The sequence below is a fragment of the Choristoneura fumiferana genome, chromosome 5, assembly GCF_025370935.1.
Source record: "Choristoneura fumiferana chromosome 5, NRCan_CFum_1, whole genome shotgun sequence".
Taxonomy (NCBI): Eukaryota; Metazoa; Arthropoda; class Insecta; order Lepidoptera; family Tortricidae; genus Choristoneura; species Choristoneura fumiferana.
Window position 1 is genome coordinate 8,361,389 of NC_133476.1, and position 20,015 is coordinate 8,381,403.

Consider the following 20,015-nt stretch of genomic DNA (forward strand, 5'->3'; position numbering starts at 1 on the left):
TGTGCATTTGGTAATGATATGATAAGTAAATAATATATCTCAATGCACTTTGATAAATCGTAGCTATGCGTAAAGTATTAAAATGAGTTTCCTGTACGATAAAAAATTCATAGCCTTTACAACTCAAAACCTAGGTCTGTATAAAATAACGACTAAGATTATAAATAAGTCTGTATTTATCCACAGTTATTATTTATCGGCGAAGGGTTCGTTAGTGCTCAAGTCGGTAGAAGGAGACAAAGAATATGCTATTAATGGAAGAGACAGGGATACAGGAGCAAGGCAGCTGTAATTAAGGCAATGGTGACCGTTGAAAATGTCAGACTTAATGCACGGTATAAATGTAGTAGTAAAAACCAGTCATATATGCTGTGTAAGTACGTGATCGGTTGCTTGCTGCGTGAGCATGGGAAACACCACTTTACCGAGCGGCCGGTGTTACCATTTTGCAAAAATCTTCTCTTTTTTTAATTAAAGTGGCTTGTGTAGGATTATAGTGAGCGTGAAACGGTGGACTAAACGGACTGTTTCTCGAAATTGATATCAGTTTTGACCCGAATAGCTCGGCTACAAAATTAGAAAGATAACTTTTATCGTGCAAAACGGTTTTTTCGGAATGTGTCTCAACAATTATTATTTTTTGATTTTATCTCTACCAACGCAAACATCAAGATAAAGTACTTACCTCAAGCTAGTACTGCATAGTATAATTATAGTTTTATGGATGGATGACCTGTCCCGGCGGCCATTTATGTTGCCTTGTACATGATGTAGTGTCTGCATGGAGTACACGAGAAAGATAATTTTCCTTGAGAATACAAGCAGATAGATCATAAAGTTGTACGTGACTGCGAGTCTACTTATGAATAGCAACATCATAGTTTGAACTTGGGGAAAATTTCAAAACTATGGTTCTCAGATTAAGGGAGCTGCTTAACCACTTTATGATAAGTTCCAAGTTCAATATGTTATGTTAAAATGACAGACATTATGATGCTGTATCTGTTTATCTGAACAAAATAAATAGCATTACACATAAACGTAATAATGAACATTATTACCAAATTTCAAGTTCATAGGATTATACTTACCTTGAAAATTTGAAGACTTTAGGTCCAACCAATGGCTGTAAAACCTGTGTGACAAACGGACAGAGGAACCGATGGAAGTATGGACGGACAGACACGTGATTATTAGCCAGAAAGGGCTACGTTTGAACCCTTCGGGTACGATACCCTAAAAACTTAAAAGTTTTCAGAATGGTGACACATACTATAAGAAACAAGGACGCGTAACGATGCCTATAAAAGTACATAATATAATATAGTAATATGGGTTGCTGTAACTCTCATTTGATACATTTTATTGTTAAATCATATAACAGTAACGCTAATTTAGATTAGACCATAATTGTAGATAGTTACTGTTATAAATGCAAGTGATACACTTTAAAATATTTTGCATGTCTTTTTGACAAAACTTATCGCACTATAAATTGTATGTTCATCTTGTTTGAGCAAATAAATGACTGATTTCTAGTACCTACTAAATATCTCACTCATAATCATGTTAAAGCTTCGCATTTTTATAGACAGATATATACACTGAGCGGCAAAAAATCTGGCCCTCAAATATATGCAGTTACTTATAGGTAATTTTGTATGAAGAGTGGGCCAAATTTTGTGCCGCTGAGTATATTACCTTCTGCGAAAATTTATATACAAACCTCGGCCAAAACCACACCAAAACTAAAATTACAATGTCAAATATACTCATCATTACATATCAATGAAGCACAGCCTAAGTATTTAGGTCACTCTTAATTAAATATAAATATGAATACACTCTATGTATATGTATACTTGCCATGACTATTATCGCTTTGAATCTTTATGCAGTGTATGTATCTCGGAAATTATTTAAAGGTTATAAAGGTTTATAAAAGGGCACTCGGTTCAGTTCCGAGCTATTGTGTCTTGCGTTCAATAAAATTAAAAGTCAAAAAGTTATTTATAGCTGGCCGTAATTACATATTATGTTCTCGTGTGCTATTTACTCTTAACGTTTATTATTTTTCATTTGTCTATAACAATATTCATCGAATGACGTTAAATCTAATTACGACACGGTTCTGTGGTGGTCTAGGAATAAAATTGGCTGACTGTACATGCAATCATAATCTTGTTGTACCCAGGTATACCCAGGTATACCCAGGTCACCTGCAATATGATTTTACACCTGTTATATTAATATGAAAATTGAGAGGCCAAAATGTAATTTGCAAATAAGAAACAGTAAGCAATTATTACAAAAATAATTACAATTAGAAAAGGGATTTAAGAACACAAACACAACATGATTTAAAAGATAGTGTAATCGATTCTTACTATTCTGAGCAAAGTACTTTAGTAGTTTATGAATTTCCGTTATTTAATTAACACCTTATTATTATTGTAATCATTTTTGTAATAATTGCTTACTGTATCTTATTTGTAAATTACATTTGGGCCTCTCCTGAAAATTCTCCATTTTACAGGTGAATTCTCATATTACAGGTGACGTTATATACCTGGGTACAACAAGATTATGATTGCATGTACAGTGGGCCAATTTTATTTCTAGGCCAACACAGAACCGTGTCGTAATGACATTTTCTTCAATCGCAATATTTCTTATAAAACAATTGTACGTAAAATTATTTCCTTTCCGAGTAGCAATGAAAACTTAACTGCAACTGTAATACGTATAAAAAATTTGTCATGTCACTTTGAAAACGATACGACTACTCAATATGACCGGTTCTTTTCATATTTACCTACTAAGTATATGAAACTTATAAAATGACCATTTTTTTATCAGGACTATTTCCTGAATTTACCAAACCAAACCAACTCTGCGATGAAAGTAATTTTTTGGTCGGTAAATAAACATTTAAAACCGCATATTCTTGTAAGTATTGTAGTTTCATGTGCAAGTACATAATTTTAATTTTATGTTCCGAGTAGAAATGTTTCATAACATTCATATTGGATGGCCGTAAAGAAATAACATGTGCCTTTGTGAAATAGGAACTGTCACGCGTAAATAAGAATTGTCGAGGAAAAGTTATTTTTGTAGAGCTACGTGTATGTACCTACAGTAAACTTATTTTGACCGAGCTATGCCATGATGTATTTAAATTGTAAAAATGGTGAGGTAAATTGACTTGAGAATTTAATTTTTTTCGGATTTTTATTATTGGTGATTTTTATGAGCTACCTTCATACTACATTTCAAGATACGCGTGTCCCTGAAAAAAGAGTTGACAGAAGGACGGACGGACGAAAAGACAACAAAGCGATCCTACGAGGTTTCCGTTAGTCTGATATACGGAACCCTAAAAACAGTCATTATTAAAAAAATAGGGCTAATTATTTGACGACAGAAATTTTCTAACAAAACAAATAACAAGTTTTAACCAACACATAGAATTATTAGAAAAAAAATAGTTTACGCAGGTATTAAATTGGCTGTCGCATAAATCCCGAGTCTATCCCTGCCCTTTGGGCAAAACAATGAAAAGAGAAGTTAAAACAAGTGCACATATCGCCGGCGAGCGCCATTTATTCCTAGCCCGAACAATGGGCGGTAATACCACCGGTTTCGTTCGATCATTGCTGAGTTACGACCCTATAAATACCTCGAGACGTGCCCATGACCCGCGCGACACTTATATTGTAGAACTGTGTGTGAAGAAATGAGGGTTTACGTAGAGTTTCAAGCTACTTGAAAATTACTTGTATATGTTGATGTTTTTGCAACCTATAATTACATCACTGGTGTGTCTATATAATATGTTTGTCAAACCTACAAATTACTGGGGAATCAAAACCTGTAGGATACTTGCAGTAGTCCCAGAAACTTTAAATTTGGTATGAGGTAGCTCTCATAGCACAGTTAATAAGAAAAATCTTATTTTTTTCTGTCCGTCTGTCAGTACAGTAACCGCCTAAATAGACCCCATACCTACTGCGTACTTGGGGCTTTGCTAGCACTGAATATTAATAGATACGTACAAATTTGTACGGAACTCTCGTTGCGCTAGTACGACTCGTCCGTCGAGTACGAGTCAGTCGGTTTGTAGTACATATGGTTAACTACCGGTAGACACATGGTCCAACTTTTTGAAGCCAACCTTTTAGTTATAACGTTATAACAACAATGCACTCAAGAGTTTGGTGGTTCTTGTATAAATAAAAATCTGGTGTAATGGCTTCACCTAATGCAAATCTGATTAAATGTACTTAATGGTTTTAGGTGAAACTAGACTGCTTTTATAGGTGAGTCAAAAAAGAAAGAAAGACAGAAAGAAAAAACAGTTATTGCCACAAAACACATTAAATAAGATTTCGTACAAAATAAAAGTTTATAATTGTGACAATAGGCGTCGGCGTCAGCATATGCTGCTCAAAGAGTAGCCTTAGCCGTAGTGACCGTTGGATTCAACTAATTATCTACTTTTGTATCATTTATAATGACTGTAGTCCACTAGACTAGACGATTTTCCCTTTATGTTCTTATACCCATCGCTAGTAACCTTCTCGAATGTTATAAAGACCTGAGCATTTACATATGTAATGCAAGCTGTCGTTGAATGAAATTCGAGCTCAAAGTCTCCTATTTGCACCAAACTATTGTGTTGCATGACGCACTGAGATGAATAACAATAATGATAAGTGAATTTCGGTTGCCAAGCCGTTTTGTATTGGATGTGTGATTGTAAATTGATTCGAGATCGTTATCGACGTGTTTGAGTAACAAACACATACGTAAGCTGTACGTCAGTGACGGGAAAAGACTAATCTTAATCTACAAAAGGGGTCATTCTCTAATCTAAACCACTTTCTCAAAGTTGAATCACTTTTTGTGCTTCAGACATAAGTAAATTCAATTACTTCAGCTAGCAGCATCTAAAATTCAATCGGAAATTAGGCGGATCGAAATAGACATTAACATTCAGGGAGCAAGTCTCCTATCTAGTAGCATTAAAGGATCAGCTCTAACAAATCGAGATAGATATCTGGAAATACCTAAAGCCGTTGGCTTTAGTCCAGCGCAACTAGGGCGAGCGTTCGTAGGTGTCCATCGACAGACCGTTGTTGGCATCGCTTTAATAGGTTACGTGGAATTTCTACTAAACCTACATATCTTTAGAAATACGTGCAAGGAAAAATTATGCAAAATCATACGGCGAAAATTGTACAAAAGGGCAGGACGAAAACTCTAGAGAACAATGTCCCTTCATTGTAAATTATCAGTGTTATTAACTCGTCGGTAGATAAATTACATGACAATGTGGTTCAAGTAATAATGACAACACGGTTGTCTCACGTAGACCTTCGGTCCTCAGTTCCCATGTTATTGCTTATTGGTGCTTATTGGCCATGACCGTGACTTGCAATTAGCCGTAATTACCTTCAATTTGCGCCGCTACCAATGTTATTCGCAGTGCTCTAGTCCAATCTTCAACTCATAACTCATCAACCTCTGCCATTATTGTGACTGTTCAAATGAAACCCTGTTTGCCTCGTTAGTGATTACCGATTGATGTTTATTTATCCAGGATCCGTGCTTCCTCTTCAAATATATTCTCAACATTCATTTCAAACTTAATTACCCTCATAAAACAAAATATGACACGGACAAAATTGAGACTTCCTTATGGTTCAAGTACTTAAATCGCATCTGGCCCGTGGAATACCGCTGATCTTTAAATAATCCGAGCAAAAACTTTACAAATAACGAGGTAGCTCTGCAGATGTGGTTGTTTTTTAAAATAAGAAACTTATTATTCTGTCTAATTGCAAAGTTGGCAAGGAAGCGGGAGGCGACTTAGGCTGTCAGTCTGTTCCTATTTTAACTATGAAGGCATGTTATTTGGCAAATTCCCTATGTGCTAGCTGAAGTCAACGTTTTCTTTGACACTCGACACGGCTCACGTCAAAGAAATGAATCGTCTGTGTAAAGTGTACGAAAATAAAAAAATGTTTGAAGACGTATTGTTCTACGGCTGGCTGATAGTGAGAAATTGCTCTACGCGACCGCTTGTTGAAGATACCGACTTTAGATATTTGTTTTAGTTGGAAAAAGTTGGTTTCAAATAATAAGACTATGTATGCAGTGTTTTGAGTACCAATAGTTACTCCTCGATCTTGACAAAGAAAGCCCTCGCTTGCTTAAAAATCTTCCTACACTATCTAAAACACCACAACCCCACACGCATAAAATGACTGTTCTATTTTAAAAGCAGAGCCATTATTTGAACCGTATCTTAAGTTCTAATGACGACGCTGTAAAAACTTGTGATGACATCAGTAATGTTAACAAAAAGCTCCCACTAAGTGGTACGGGTATACGCAGAGTATAACCAGTAGATTACTAACAAGACTATGCTATAGCCTGCTTGGTAATAGAATTCATCTTTCCCAATTGCATGTATCGTGGTGCCATCGCACCTACTGTTGATGTGGTGAATCCAGCAATAGTGAGGACAATGTGTTACGCAACGTATGAAATGCATTCCGTAAACGACTCACGCGCAGTGCGCAACGGTCGTGAGGCGCGGACGTTTCGTGTCCGGTGGTGACCCATTTGCAATATAATTCCGATCCGTCTTAGATATTGATTGGCGGACAAAATAAGGGATTATCGTATTGTTGATGTGGATACAATGACAATAAGTTATTTTACTATCAATTCGGTGTAACAAGTTGTAAATTTATGTGAAAGGTCATTGATCCGCAAGCGTCTTGACTTGATTAGGTATTCTTTTTACACAGAATATTCGAAGTTACTTTCTTGGTAATCTTCTAAAAATAAGCAGATTTCTATTTTCGTTTCAACAGCTAAATAATATAATTCTGAATATATTATTTTGTATAATTTAAGGGTTCTAGTCTAGACTACCTATTCAATATTAACATTAATTTATAAACAGTCGTAGGTCGGCTGTTTGCACAGGCCCCTCATAAAGCGTTTGTTAAACAAGGCATATTTTCAGTAAATTTGTTTTCTTCAAAAAACTTAGTCTTGCGAGAAAACTCATAAATAAGCTCGTAAAACACCGCCGGTCCCAATTATTACATTTCGCTGACTTTAATCATGATTAATATCCGCTTCGGCATGCTGCGGTGCTGAAGAAAAACATCCTTCCGAATTCAATCTAATTAGAGCTAAGTGCTCCTTTTCTGTTTCAATTTTGTTCCACTCCAGAACACCGCTACCCTGATGCGATGGTAAGTATTTTTGAAGAACAGTTAAGTTTATTTCTATGATTAGAGCATCATCACCTGGGAGTAATTGGCGCGAAGCACGCACCACTGGCTCCCAGTTTGGTTCCCAGGGACTAACAATACAATCCGCAACCGACACAGCCCTCGATCACGCCTGCAATTTCATATCACTCCTCGGACTCGATAGTTACATCACGTAAATGATACTATTGGCAACTGCGATTGCAAAACGACATAATACTCAACGATTGTATTGAATGTAAACTCTAACTCACAAATTGTAAAGTTCATTATCATTCCCACGACTTGCGCATGAGATTTCGAATGATTGAAGACTGCAAATGTGTCCAAGCGAAAGTGCAACCAAAGCTCACTGCAGAAAGGCTACGTTTACTTGAGCATCAGATAACATTGTCTAGGCATTATGTAAGCGTTCATGTGACTGCGAGGAACGGTAACATGGTTCCTTAGCAGGTCACATTGCATCGGTGCGAATGACATCAGTGTCTGTCAAGTGCATAAGAGTCAACGAACAGGATTTTGTTGCGTATGCAATGGATGCTCTCTAGCCTTGACTTGTCGGTCCATGGCTCTTGGCCAGAACCATTCACTGACCCACTATACGCTAGAAATTGCACGTATGATTTTGAAAGACTCGTTCGTCTTGTTTTTTGTAATGCGGTTTGCCTAAAGATATCTAGGGCAAAGATTAAAGTTATTGTTGATTTGCCGACTGCCTCGTCAAGGTCGCGCGATTGGGCCACTTTTAGCTTTATCTAACTTCCTAAGGCCACTTTATTAGATCTAACATAAATTTAAGAGTGTTTATTAAAATAGAACGGAAAGATATTCATTTTCGTCAAACTGCCAAGTCAGAAGTCAGAATTGATTGGTCTTTAGCAGAAATTCTCAAGTAATGTTTCCCCACCTGCAGCATTGGAATTTGTCATAAGTATAAAAACAGTGTATTCCGGCCCCGGTGGAAACATGTGCTCCACGTCATGCACTCTGCTGCGTCTCTCATGTAAACAATGTACTGAATTAAACGAGCCGTAGTTAGTTCCTTCAAGTCGACAGGCTGCATCAAGTTGCTCGGCTTGTTACGCCACGGCGACCGGTGTACAAAGTTAAGGACACAGCGTGTTAGTCCAGCTATTATCTTTTAATACCATCGACTTCATTATTCGCTATATTTTTTTGCGACGTCGGCGAGGCGCGGCCGGCATCGCCGACACGGGTTTGATAACCCGGAGACCTTGGTCTTAATTGCGCTTGCGCAAACCATTCCGCCGCGTCCACTTTTTATGCGCCTGCACATCGCTAGTAAAAACATGACAACGACGCACAACCAGCCGACTGAAAAGGACATTAAAGCTGCAAGTAAAGCCCTAGGTAATCCATAACTCCCATAAACCGTCGGCTAACATCAAGTGCGCTCTACCGAGAAAGCTTCGAGAGCATCGTCTTACACCTCGTCATGCTTTTGCAGATCGCGTTCGATAATTTAGATTTTCTTGTTTTTATAATCTTGTTATGGTACCTGAATGTAACATTTCACAATTTAAATATGAAAAAGTTGATGCACCGGTGGTAATGACAGTGAATATGTTCGTTATGATTTACGAGATGTCATATAGTTAGTCATGCACATTCATGGTGATCCATTGCTTTTCTAACGGATGCATACATTTTTGTTACAGGTAAGGCGAACAATATGCTGCTTTCCCCGGAACTGGTAAACTTAGCAACAACTTATAAAATCGTTGCGGTTGCAAGATCTTTCGTATCACTTTGTTTGCTTCCATATTCACGCAAAACCGCAACAAAAGGACAGAATGGCTGGAAGCCAACATTCGATTACATTACATTAATCATTCCTCGGTATGTAGAATTCGTCGTTCATAAATCTCCGTGCGGCTAGCAGCCGTAGCCCCCGTCCGCATGACAAGTGGTTTTCGCTCCGCAACGATTAATAAAGAAAACAATAAACTTAAAACCAATTGGCGATTCGCAAGGTTTTAATGAAATGCTTTTAGCGACCATTAATGGCAAGAAGCATCAAATCATAAAGCACTCCAGACTGAAGATAATGGCCATCAATCCAAAGAGCTGCGAAGGCGAATCCTGCCCGGAACAATAAATAAACTTCGATTCGGCAGGTAAAGATTACTTTAATACGATTCGTAATGACATCACAAAACCGGTAATGATGTAGCTGCGAAGACTGCCTTCGATTAATTTTATCTCTAATTTACATTTAATGAAAACTGAGCAAAAAGTAGAATTAATTCCTTGATTTGTTAATAGACGATTCTAGCCGGGAAAACAAGAGTCAAGGCTGTGGCGAATCATAGCAGGAAAGGCCATTTAGACTTCGCTACAGTTTGTCAACGATCGTTACAATTGAGGTCGAGTTGCTTACTGGTCGTTCAGAAAACGTTATTCGTTTTAAGTTCATCTACTAGTATCTCTCATTGTACAGCTGTAGCGTAACTAATTGTCGTTAAATCTCTATCAATTAACACGTCAAATAGTAAACATCAGTGGGTGGCGTATCGCTGTAACAACTTGAATCACAACGGGTTGCCTAAATTTTGTGTTGATGTTATTGATGACAAGTATGGCAAAGATAGTATACACTAACTTGGTGCTGTTACATCCGAAGGCATGTCTATTATAGAATTCACTCTTCTGTCACTCTCCAAGTTGCTTATTGAAAATGTTTACTCGGCGCTACTGATAGATCTAGCACGTAGGTATGTATAAAGTACTAAGTACGCTAGGAATTGCTATTTCCCCGCAACTAGACCGAATTTAGTAAATTGAGGAACTAATTAAAACGAATGCTAATGGCCTCATTATCGCCTGTGTAGCATTTAAAACAGAGGCCATCCGGTGTGATCCGTCGGATTATGTTTACTTATGAGAAACTAGCTTCTGCCAAAGGCCCTGCTCCGTGAAAACAGTCTGGCTTCCCATCCCGTGGCAATTTCGAAAAACACCTTCTTACTGTACCTTTGCAAGTCCTATATTATAGGACATCACAACCAGCCTGTGTCAGTCCACTGCTGGACATATCCCCCCTTAACCCCCCCCCCCCACACACACACACACACACGCTCACCGGCACCCCACTGAACTCTATCTTCAACTCTCCTTCTCTATTCCCTGCTCGCTGTCTTACCAATATCATCGTCCCATCTAGCTACAGGGCGCCCTAAGGAATATATCTGCCACAGTTCCAAGTCTCTATCTGTAGTGGTTTAGGCTGCGCGTTGTCTGTCAGGTCAGTTACGTTACTCTTTTATAGGTATAGATATTGAAACGAAATCGGAACGTGTAAACATTCGAGAACGATACCTAAATGCTAAGTAATTCGGCAAAGAGAAGCGACGCGGGGAGCGGGCGGGGCAGGGTAAGAACCAATCGTAGTTCCTTGCACGCACGATTGCCCAAACAAAGAGAAGTTACGATCGGATTTTAGTAACATTTCACGTTTAAGAAAGATTTGTGCGGTAAATAACGTTTTAATAAAGTGTCAGAGGTTTAAAAGTAACTAATTACTCATGGGAAAACTCGTATATATGTACAACTCTTTATTTTACATAAACACATTAAAAACCAGGTCCGAGCCTGGGTTATTTCGTTTCAATTTGAAATTTTTAGGGTTCGCTCTTTATTTGACATGTCTGTCAGTCAAGTCAAGATCGAATGCGATTCCTTGGAGTTATGAAAAAAAATAAGTTCCGAGGTTAAGGTAATCAGAAGATACAACTTTTTGAAAGTGTATTTATTTTCATATTAGGAAACCGGTTTGAAATTTGGCAAACGGCAGGTAAAGATGTACAAAGTAGATAAAGAAAGAGTGAAAATCACTAAATTGCAAAAAAATATTCTCACAATAATACTGTAGCTGTACTTATGTATACTTAATACAGCATTATTTTCTACTCCCTTTTTAGGGTTCTGTAGTCAACTAGGAACCCTTATAGTTTCGCCATGTCTGTCCTTCTGTCTGTCTGTCTGTCCGCGAGTAAGCTCAGATACCGTTACTACTAGAAAGCTGTAATTTGACATGAATATACATATCAGTCACGCCGACAGTGGTACAATAAAAAAAAGTTAAAAATTTTTAGGGTACCTCCCATAGACGTAAAGGGGGGTGATTTTTTTTCTCGACTAACCCTATAATGTGGGGTATCGTTCGATATTCGATAGGTCCATTGGGGGATTGGTAAGACAATTTTTCTATTCAGTGATCTATTTGCGAAATATTCAACTTTAAAGTGCAAATTTTAATTGAAACCGGGGGTTCCTCCCCCCCCTCTAAAATCTAAGGTGTTGGGTGGAAAAACTTGAAAAAGTTCAGAATGGTAGTAAATATATCCAATTTACAAGGTAAATTATAGCGGCTAAGATTGCTTGAGAATTATTAGTAGTTTAAGTAAATAGCAGCCTAAGGTATAAAATATACCTAAACTTGGAAGATTCAGTACACAATACGAAATGTTTAGAAAAATATTATTTGATTTTTTCGTAATGGCTACGGAACCCTATCCTGGGCGTGTACGAGACGCTCTTGGCCGGTTTTAAACAGTACGTGGCCAGTATTTCTTTTACCTACCTACCTACGTATTGCTGTCGATAAAATGTAGCTCTACAAATCTGAAATTATCTGCATATGCTGTCTAGTCTATATTTGACTTTGGAAGTGAACTCTCAAATTATTGAAGTAGCTCTTTAGCTAGGCGATCACGGTATGAATTCATGTATTTTTTGTTTTGTTCTGCTGTTTTGCGCTATTTATTGTTGAAATTGGCACTATTTGTCTCATAATAGAGTCGCTTGTGATCGTTAGCAAAGGTAGGTATATAGACTTTGTACATAAGTATTTCCAAAACACTGGCGGTCAACGCTCCTACACACGTGATTCGATGACGCCAGTCAGCCAATCATGGCGTCCGCGTCACTACGTCTTATCTATCCACATCTCGACCCCAAATCCACGAGCACAGCCACTGCTCCGCTTATAGTAGGTTCGCGAAACACTGTTCCAACTAAAACCGAAATGTATATAGAACGGTGCGATCGCTTCGAAATTAGATTTTGTGGCTGGCGATAAGTACCTGAAATTCAGGTCGTCGCTAATATTGAGGACATTGCCGATTTTTGTGTCAGTGTGGCACGCTTTACATCTCAAATGTGTCACTCATGTCAGATAGGTACATGGATTGTGAACTGGGATGATAAAATAATATTATGTCAATTGAATGGGCGGTTTATTTCTAACTGGGTTGCGAACGACGCGTTCGGTGGGCTGACCTCTTAACATTGACCTTTTTACTGGGCTTGCGAAATTTTCGCGTCGACCTACTACTAAATACAGTGTGGTAGGTTATCCAAGTTCATAACCGAACTGAACTGATACTGCAATAGGCTGCTACGTTATCATTGCTTCCGACATTATGTGATTGAATTGAAATGAAGGGTTTGTGAGAGACGGTACTATCTGAACTCCATTTTATTAGTCAGCATTACGTTGACTGCCTAATCCGCCAAAGCAATTGCTAAGCTTAAATTGCTCTATCATTTTTAAACTTAGAAAGTCCAATTCGCATTCTGGTCCTTATTTTTGGAAGGTTTCAGCCATAATTTGGCACGTTTTTCTGAACTTCAACCTGGCAATACCTCACACACAAGTTCGTTCTATGTGTTAATTTTAACAAAGTATTTTTTAAGGTGCCTACTTAGAAGTTGTTAAGTACCTATTGAATATATTACAAATTACAATGGGTTTATTAGTGAATTTTACATGAATATTGTACTTAGTATTGTGGTTGTGGAGCAATAGTTTGATTAGAAATTAAAATAAAATAATGATAGGTAAATTAGGTATTTTTTATAAGCAGGTACTGTTACGTCAGCAGCAGCACGTGCAGGCACAATTATTTGAGCAATTATTAGGTACGTTAACTTAAATTTAACAGGTAAGTACGTATAACTTTTTCCCAGTTAAATAACAAGCAGCGAAGTTGTTTTGATAGAGTTGCTTTGAAAATTGAGGGGGTTTTATCGGCGCGCTACATAATGTCGCCGGAGACTCGACTTTGTGTGCCACGGCTGCGCGCGCGGGCCGCGAAGGGGCGCGGCGGGCGCGGGGGGCGCGGGGTACCGTGACGTGACGTCGCACTCGACCGTGGCAGTGAGAGCTCGGTCGGCCGCGTCGCGCGCTCGCTGCCTCTACGTACTCCGTTGACGACGGTCGCGCGAACGAAACGTATTCCTCTCGTTTCCCCAACCGCTAACTACGTACCATAGAAAACAATTTAGTGAGACTAGTATTAGTTTCACCTGTGCACGGTTTGCGTTGTAACAAGAAAGTTGAGACGTTTGCTAGTTTTACCAATGCTTATTTACGGTGTAAAACGGTTAGATTAGAAGCGCGGTGTTGTGCGTGTTTTAGAAGTTGGATCAGTGCGAAGGAAAAGTGAAGTGAAAGCCCGCGTAGGATGTCCATCGGCGATTGTGGATTTCGGAGCGTGTGACGCGCTCGTCGACATGAGACGCCGCTGGTCCAACAACGGGGGCTTCCAGACGCTGCGAATGCTCGAGGAGAGCTCGTCCGAAGTGACGTCGTCCTCAGCTCTGGGTCTGCCGGCCGCGATGGTTATGTCTCCGGAGTCGCTCGCCTCGCCAGAGTACGGCGGGCTCGAGCTCTGGGGATACGACGATGGGTTGTCATACAACACGGCGCAGTCCTTGCTGGGCAATACTTGCACGATGCAGCAGCAGCAACAGACGCAGCCGCTGCCGTCGATGCCGTTGCCTATGCCGCCGACCACGCCGAAGTCTGAAAACGAGTCTATTTCCTCAGGTTAGATTAGTAGTGTCTAGTTAGAATTGCTCGGCAGTTTGTTTTTGGCGGGCGGAGACCGCGAGCCGGTGTCGCTGTCATCGACCTTTGGCCCGGATACCTTGACCGGGCGCTGCGCGGCCCGATGTCTTCGTGCCCCGCGCTATGACACAAAATGACACTATTTTGTTTACCCACATTCGGTACTGCAGCTGCTTTATCGAGACGGTAGTACTATTAGTTATTTAGTGGTTTGGAGTCGCACTGACATTTGCAATGTGACTGAAAGTTACGCGTGTGATAATGAATGAGTAATATAATAACAGTAATACACTTTACACATAACTACAAGCCAGCTTAGCACCTGTTTATAATATTGTCAGGCAAACACTTTAACTTAGCCACTCCTGTTTTAATTGCTAATGCAACAGGGCTAGGTACCTACTTCCTACGTACCTACCTAACTGCAGTTTTATTTGATGACTAGGTAGGTATTCGTACTAACAAACCCGAGATAAACAAACCTGAATGGGATTTTAGTTTCAAGTTTTATCATAGGTAATTTCCACTTATCCAACATTATCCAAGAATAAAAAACTAGGTATCGCTAAGCTGATGTGATGTGAATAATCGCCTCTATGACAGATTGTATGTGGGCGGGCTATTTAAAAATAACCGCAATATTCCTGTGAGAAGACCGTCTGTAGGTGTTGGTTGACATGTACCTACCATAATTTTAGTACGGGGTGCCTTGGTTGGTACAACAAACAACTATTGCATGTTTTCAATGTAATGCGCTTTCTGCGAAAATTGGTTTGTTCCTCTTTGCGCCCAAAATCTTGGTACCAATTTAACTAGGTGTAGGTATCGGTCCTTGTACCGGTATTTATTTAAATGATATTGTCCCAGATAACTCACGTCTTAATTCGAGTTTAGCTCGACATGTTTCGGGCTAATCCGTATCCGTAGCCCTTCTTCACAATATCATTCTTTAAATTTTAATATGAGTGAATCTCACGGTAGTTTAAAAAAAAATCAAAAAATCCAAATTCATGTTCGGTATTTATTTGTTTGAAAAAAATAACCCTTATGGGTAAGGCCGCGAATTTTGACCAATTTGGACGTTTCAAATTTGGAACGCTGATAAAAAAAAACTGATAACACCTAGAGGTTTAATTTTATTTTTATTATATGACACGATATAAACTCTCAAGGTCGCAAATGAGATAATTGATTTAAACCCTTTTAAAAAAATAATAAAAATATATTACCGTCCAAAACGTAACGAAAATTGACTATTTTTTTTGACCACGAGTACTTAATACCTTATTATTTTCATGCTATTTAACTTCTCATGATCATGATTTTGTTTAAACAAAATTTTATGATATAACGATAGTCCTACCGATTGCGGAATCATGATAATCAAATAATTTTCATGTTTTATATTTATTTCTTTTCACGTGCCAAAAAAACCACGTTTTCGTTACGAATACTTAGGTGACGCTTAATTAAGCTACCTTTAACGCCAATTTCGGTAGAAATTTGTTTTTGTACACTGGCAACTAATACTCTAATAGGGCAACATCGATGAGATAAAAAAATCTCATCAGTTTGTTGACAAACAGCCATCAAAAGTGACGCGGAGGTTTTTTTTCGAAAAAACGTCGAAAGTGCTTGTTCGATTTTAAGGGTAAGTAGTGATTATTTTTAACTGGTTGTTTTTTCATACGATAGGGTAATCTTTTCCATGTAAGTGGCATGTGTTATTATGTTCAAAATGTCGTTATTCACCATGATAAACGATTTTTTGTATAAAATACGTTACACTTTCGTTACGATTACGTTACATTTTTACAAAATGCTACGTATTTTGTACATAACGTAACGAAAAAATGTGGTAAAGGGAAGTTCACACAGAAAAATTCTAACTTACACCAGTTTATTATTAGGTTTCCAATGACTGCACGCACAGTAAGTTAGTTAGATGGATATTTTGAAGTTAAATAAATTTTAATCTGTAGGTGCAGGGATCGGCACAAGAGAATTGTGGCGAGTTCTGTGTTCACGTCCTGCTACATGCATAGCGTATTTAAAGTGAGAGACAAACGGAGAGATTCACTTACCTACTTAGTTCATTTGTTACCTAAACTTAATAATCATAATAATTTATTTCCAAAAACATCTTTTTACATTGTCCACTTAACTAAGATACTACTTCCTAAATTGGTAAAACCTGTGATTTAGGGTTTTGGCCATTTCTTTGAGGTATTTAATAGCTTGTACAGTCGAAGTCACAAGCATGCTCACAACTAGGTGGTAGGACCTTGTGCAAGGTCCGCCCGGATTGCTACCACCATCTTCCTCGCTAATCCTGCCGTGAAGCAGCAGTGCTTGCACTGTTGTGGTTCGGCGTGGTGAGTAAGACAGCCGGTGAAATTACTGGCACGTGAGGTATCCCATCATAGGCCTCTAGGTTCGCAACGCGTCTGCAATACCCCTGGCGTTGCAGATTTTTATGGGCGGTGGTGATCTCTTACTCATTTGATCGTTTGCCATCCAGTCGAATAAAAAAACCACATCCAAATTCGTTATGCTTATAAATGTGCACCTTATTGTCAGTGTTAGAGAGGCATGTAAAGATACACTTTTGGAAAGATGTTCGTCAACTAGAGGGTACTTCTACTTCCACATTCTCATGTTTAGCTCTATAGATTTCATATAGGACAGATTTAAGATCAGTATCGTCAGAAAGTTCTAGTAAAAATAAAAACTTCACTTTATTATTTGACATGTATTTTTTTTTCATACATACGTTATCTAATGGGAATTTTTACCAGTTTGATCTAGGCTTTATAAAAATTTGCGTTACATTTTATGGTAACGTCACGTATTTTTTTTATGTTATTTCTATGTCACATTGGTTAAAATTCGCGGCCTTACCCTTATCTGAATATTCCAGTTAAGTAAAATGTTTTGTATTATTGATTTCATTTCATTTAGAAACATGAATAATTACCTAACGTGTATTTATGGTGTATTCTCAGTATTAAACCGTACCACTATTTGATTGTTATTTCATACCGATTCTGAGCAGTTGATACGAATACTAGATTCGGGACATTATAGTTCGTCTATTATCCACAAAACAAAGATACATTAATTAACGAGAGATCGGGGAAGTTAACAATAGAGTCCTTTGAATTGAACTTAATAAGTCTATGAAACGTCCCACCCATTTCCTAGCACGTATTTGTCTACGTACAACATGTTTGATTAGCGACCACTCAGTAAGTATGGTGTAGGAGGCATGCCTTGGATGGAGTGACTAATTCTTATCGCGGCATAGCTCTAAGGTTATTGCGGAAAATTTATTATAGCTGTATTGTTAAGATGCGTAACTTGCCAACCTTGAGGTATGATAAATCACCAAGTAACTAAAATAAGATCCTCTTTGAAAATGTTGTTCTATCTGCCAACCTAAAAATTAGAACTGTAGCTAATTTCCGGTATAAAAGGACTAATGAATTTTAGGATGGATTACGTAGACAACATAAAATCCAATAAACATCACAGTACGTAAGTACCGTTTTAGTGAATAGGGGATAGTGCAGTAAATTGAAGGGCCGCGTCCCCTTATACATACATTAGTTAGATGTTAGAAAGCGGAAGTCTATTTGAGTACCTACCTACTAATTCCAAATTGATGGCAGCAAAACTAAATCTAAAAGAACCTACCTATCTATACGCCTTCATCCCTTTAATTTTGTTTTCAAATGCTGCAGCACAATCTAATACATGCGAAATTAATAAGTATCGGTTTCGTCATACTTCGCACCCAACTCAACCCAGCTTCCCACATTATTTTTAAAACCCAAGAATCTTAAATTCGCGACTGCTACGTAAAATGCTATTATTCCAAATACAGAGCCTTTCAACGTATCCACTTATCTCTACTACTGTTGCTTGTAGGATATTAAAACACATGAGCACTTAAAACTGTGCAGCAGTTCGAGTCATTTCAGACAGTTCCAATTTGCGAAGTAATATAGTATAAACAATTTAAGTAAGTAGCGAGTTGGATGGTGGTGTTTCGACGAAGCGACTACGGCCGGTCGGACCGGTTTAGAGACCACTCCTGACTTCTGATGGTAAATCGCATCGCCTGACAAAGAACGCATGTGCATTTATATGACTGCACAGATCATTATTAAAAATATAACTGGCAAAATGCATGCATGGTGAATTGACAATTACTGTTCAGTCTAATCTCGCGAAGCCCTCTACTGTTATATATACCTGCTGGTTTAAAATTTTAGTTGTAAGAAATCTTTATTTTTGTCTTACTGTACATAAATATAACCCTTTGATTATTAAAACTTGGTTTACTTTTACTTGACTACTTTTTGGATTAAGATTTTTTCATTGCATCTCGTGTTCGCATGAGTTAGAAATCGCATCATCCTGTCGAGAAATTAGAAAATCATCACCCTGGCGCGTTGAGATTTCTATGCGCGCTGATGCGGTAAACTTTCGTTTCACTCATGCAGTCAGTGTTTATAAGCAAGGCATTATTGTACCACTTTTAATAATCGTGCCAGTGAAAGCTTCAATTAATTCCCAGAACAAGGCGAATTGCGATATTGATGTATCCATACAATTAAATTATTTTTTTCGATTGATTCTTAATATCGATATACCGCGCTACATCGAATTCTTCGAATTCTGCTTTATGCTGATCAGGCGATAACGTTAGCTTTTGTACACGTAGATCATCTTATTCATTGTAATGTGTTAACATTTGCCAGTAAAATATAGCAACCTTCTGATGGTCGGACGTCACTTTTGTGTACAGTACAAAAGATGTATGCTTTAATGTTTTAACCATTTCAGGGTTGCTTCCGAGTTTGTGTATCTCAATGCCATGCTTTAGCTTCCTTGTCAAACACCGATTTAGAGCGCTAGTTTTGCGTTAAGTATTGCAACCTTCCTACAATTTGAAGCTTAAATTTGAGCATATCTTTCAAAGAATTTTCTACTGTTACAACTTTTGAAGTAAAATCTCATTAAGTACCGATCAAATTCGTAGTAAATTGTTGATGTATTAAACTTTGCCCGCATGTGTTTCTATATCTCTCATAGCATTGACTTACCATGACTTAGAAAAAGTTTTGTTGACGTTTCAATGAGTCACTATGCGGGTTACTTTAATAAAGACTGAAGTTAATACAATCAGATCAAATTTTGAAAAAAATGTTTGATGCCTATATTTAACTTGTTGGCTTTTATTGTCGTATTGATTATTCTATTTTAACTTGTGCGGCGAAAAACAATCCAAGTTTCTAAGAAATAATGTTATTTGATCTTATCGAAAACAACACATCAAAAAACGTAAAAAAAGAGAATTCTTATGGTTGCCAGTAAGCAACGTCCTTTTCGTGAGTTAAATGAAAACATTTTTTGGAATAATACGCATTAAATATAACAAACCATCCATCAAAGTCACATTTTAGTTTAATAAAGTGATTTGGTTTTATTAATTGGCAAGTATACTATTTCGAGTGTTTGATAATTTTGACAAGCTGTCGCGTCCACTGCCTTAAACTTGTTTAAGATAACCTAGAGGACGTAGTTTATATTATTGCATATAGCCTCCTAACGGCCAAGTCAAATTAATTTTTGATTTATGAACATCAAACTTTATATAATATGTGATAGTTTGATTTAAAATTACAATCAGTCCTTTATAAAGTACTGGGCGTTAGGAGGATAGTATAAAACTTCTTAAGTTTGATACTATATTCAATGCAAGTTCCAACTATCTGCCACATTACTTATTACTTCTTTACTCTTATACGCTGCATCGCCATCGCCAACAATTGTTTTTGAGA

General features: G+C 37.9%; 1 protein-coding gene across 4 annotated transcripts in view; it reads left to right on the top strand.

Moving 5' to 3' along the window:
- EcR (Ecdysone receptor) overlaps positions 1–20,015 on the top strand; it is a 289,167-nt gene that overhangs the window by 235,256 nt on the left and 33,896 nt on the right. For 2 of the 4 annotated variants that reach the window (XR_012451397.1, XM_074087733.1), the window contains exon 1: positions 13,480–14,145. The exons of the other annotated variants lie outside the window; for them this stretch is intronic. Coding sequence is in view for 1 of the 2 variants with exons in the window: in XM_074087733.1 (XP_073943834.1) it covers positions 13,830–14,145 (316 nt within the window). In the remaining variant the exon portion in view is untranslated. Of the gene's footprint in view, positions 1–13,479; positions 14,146–20,015 lie in introns of those variants that run through there. 4 annotated transcript variants of the gene reach the window in all.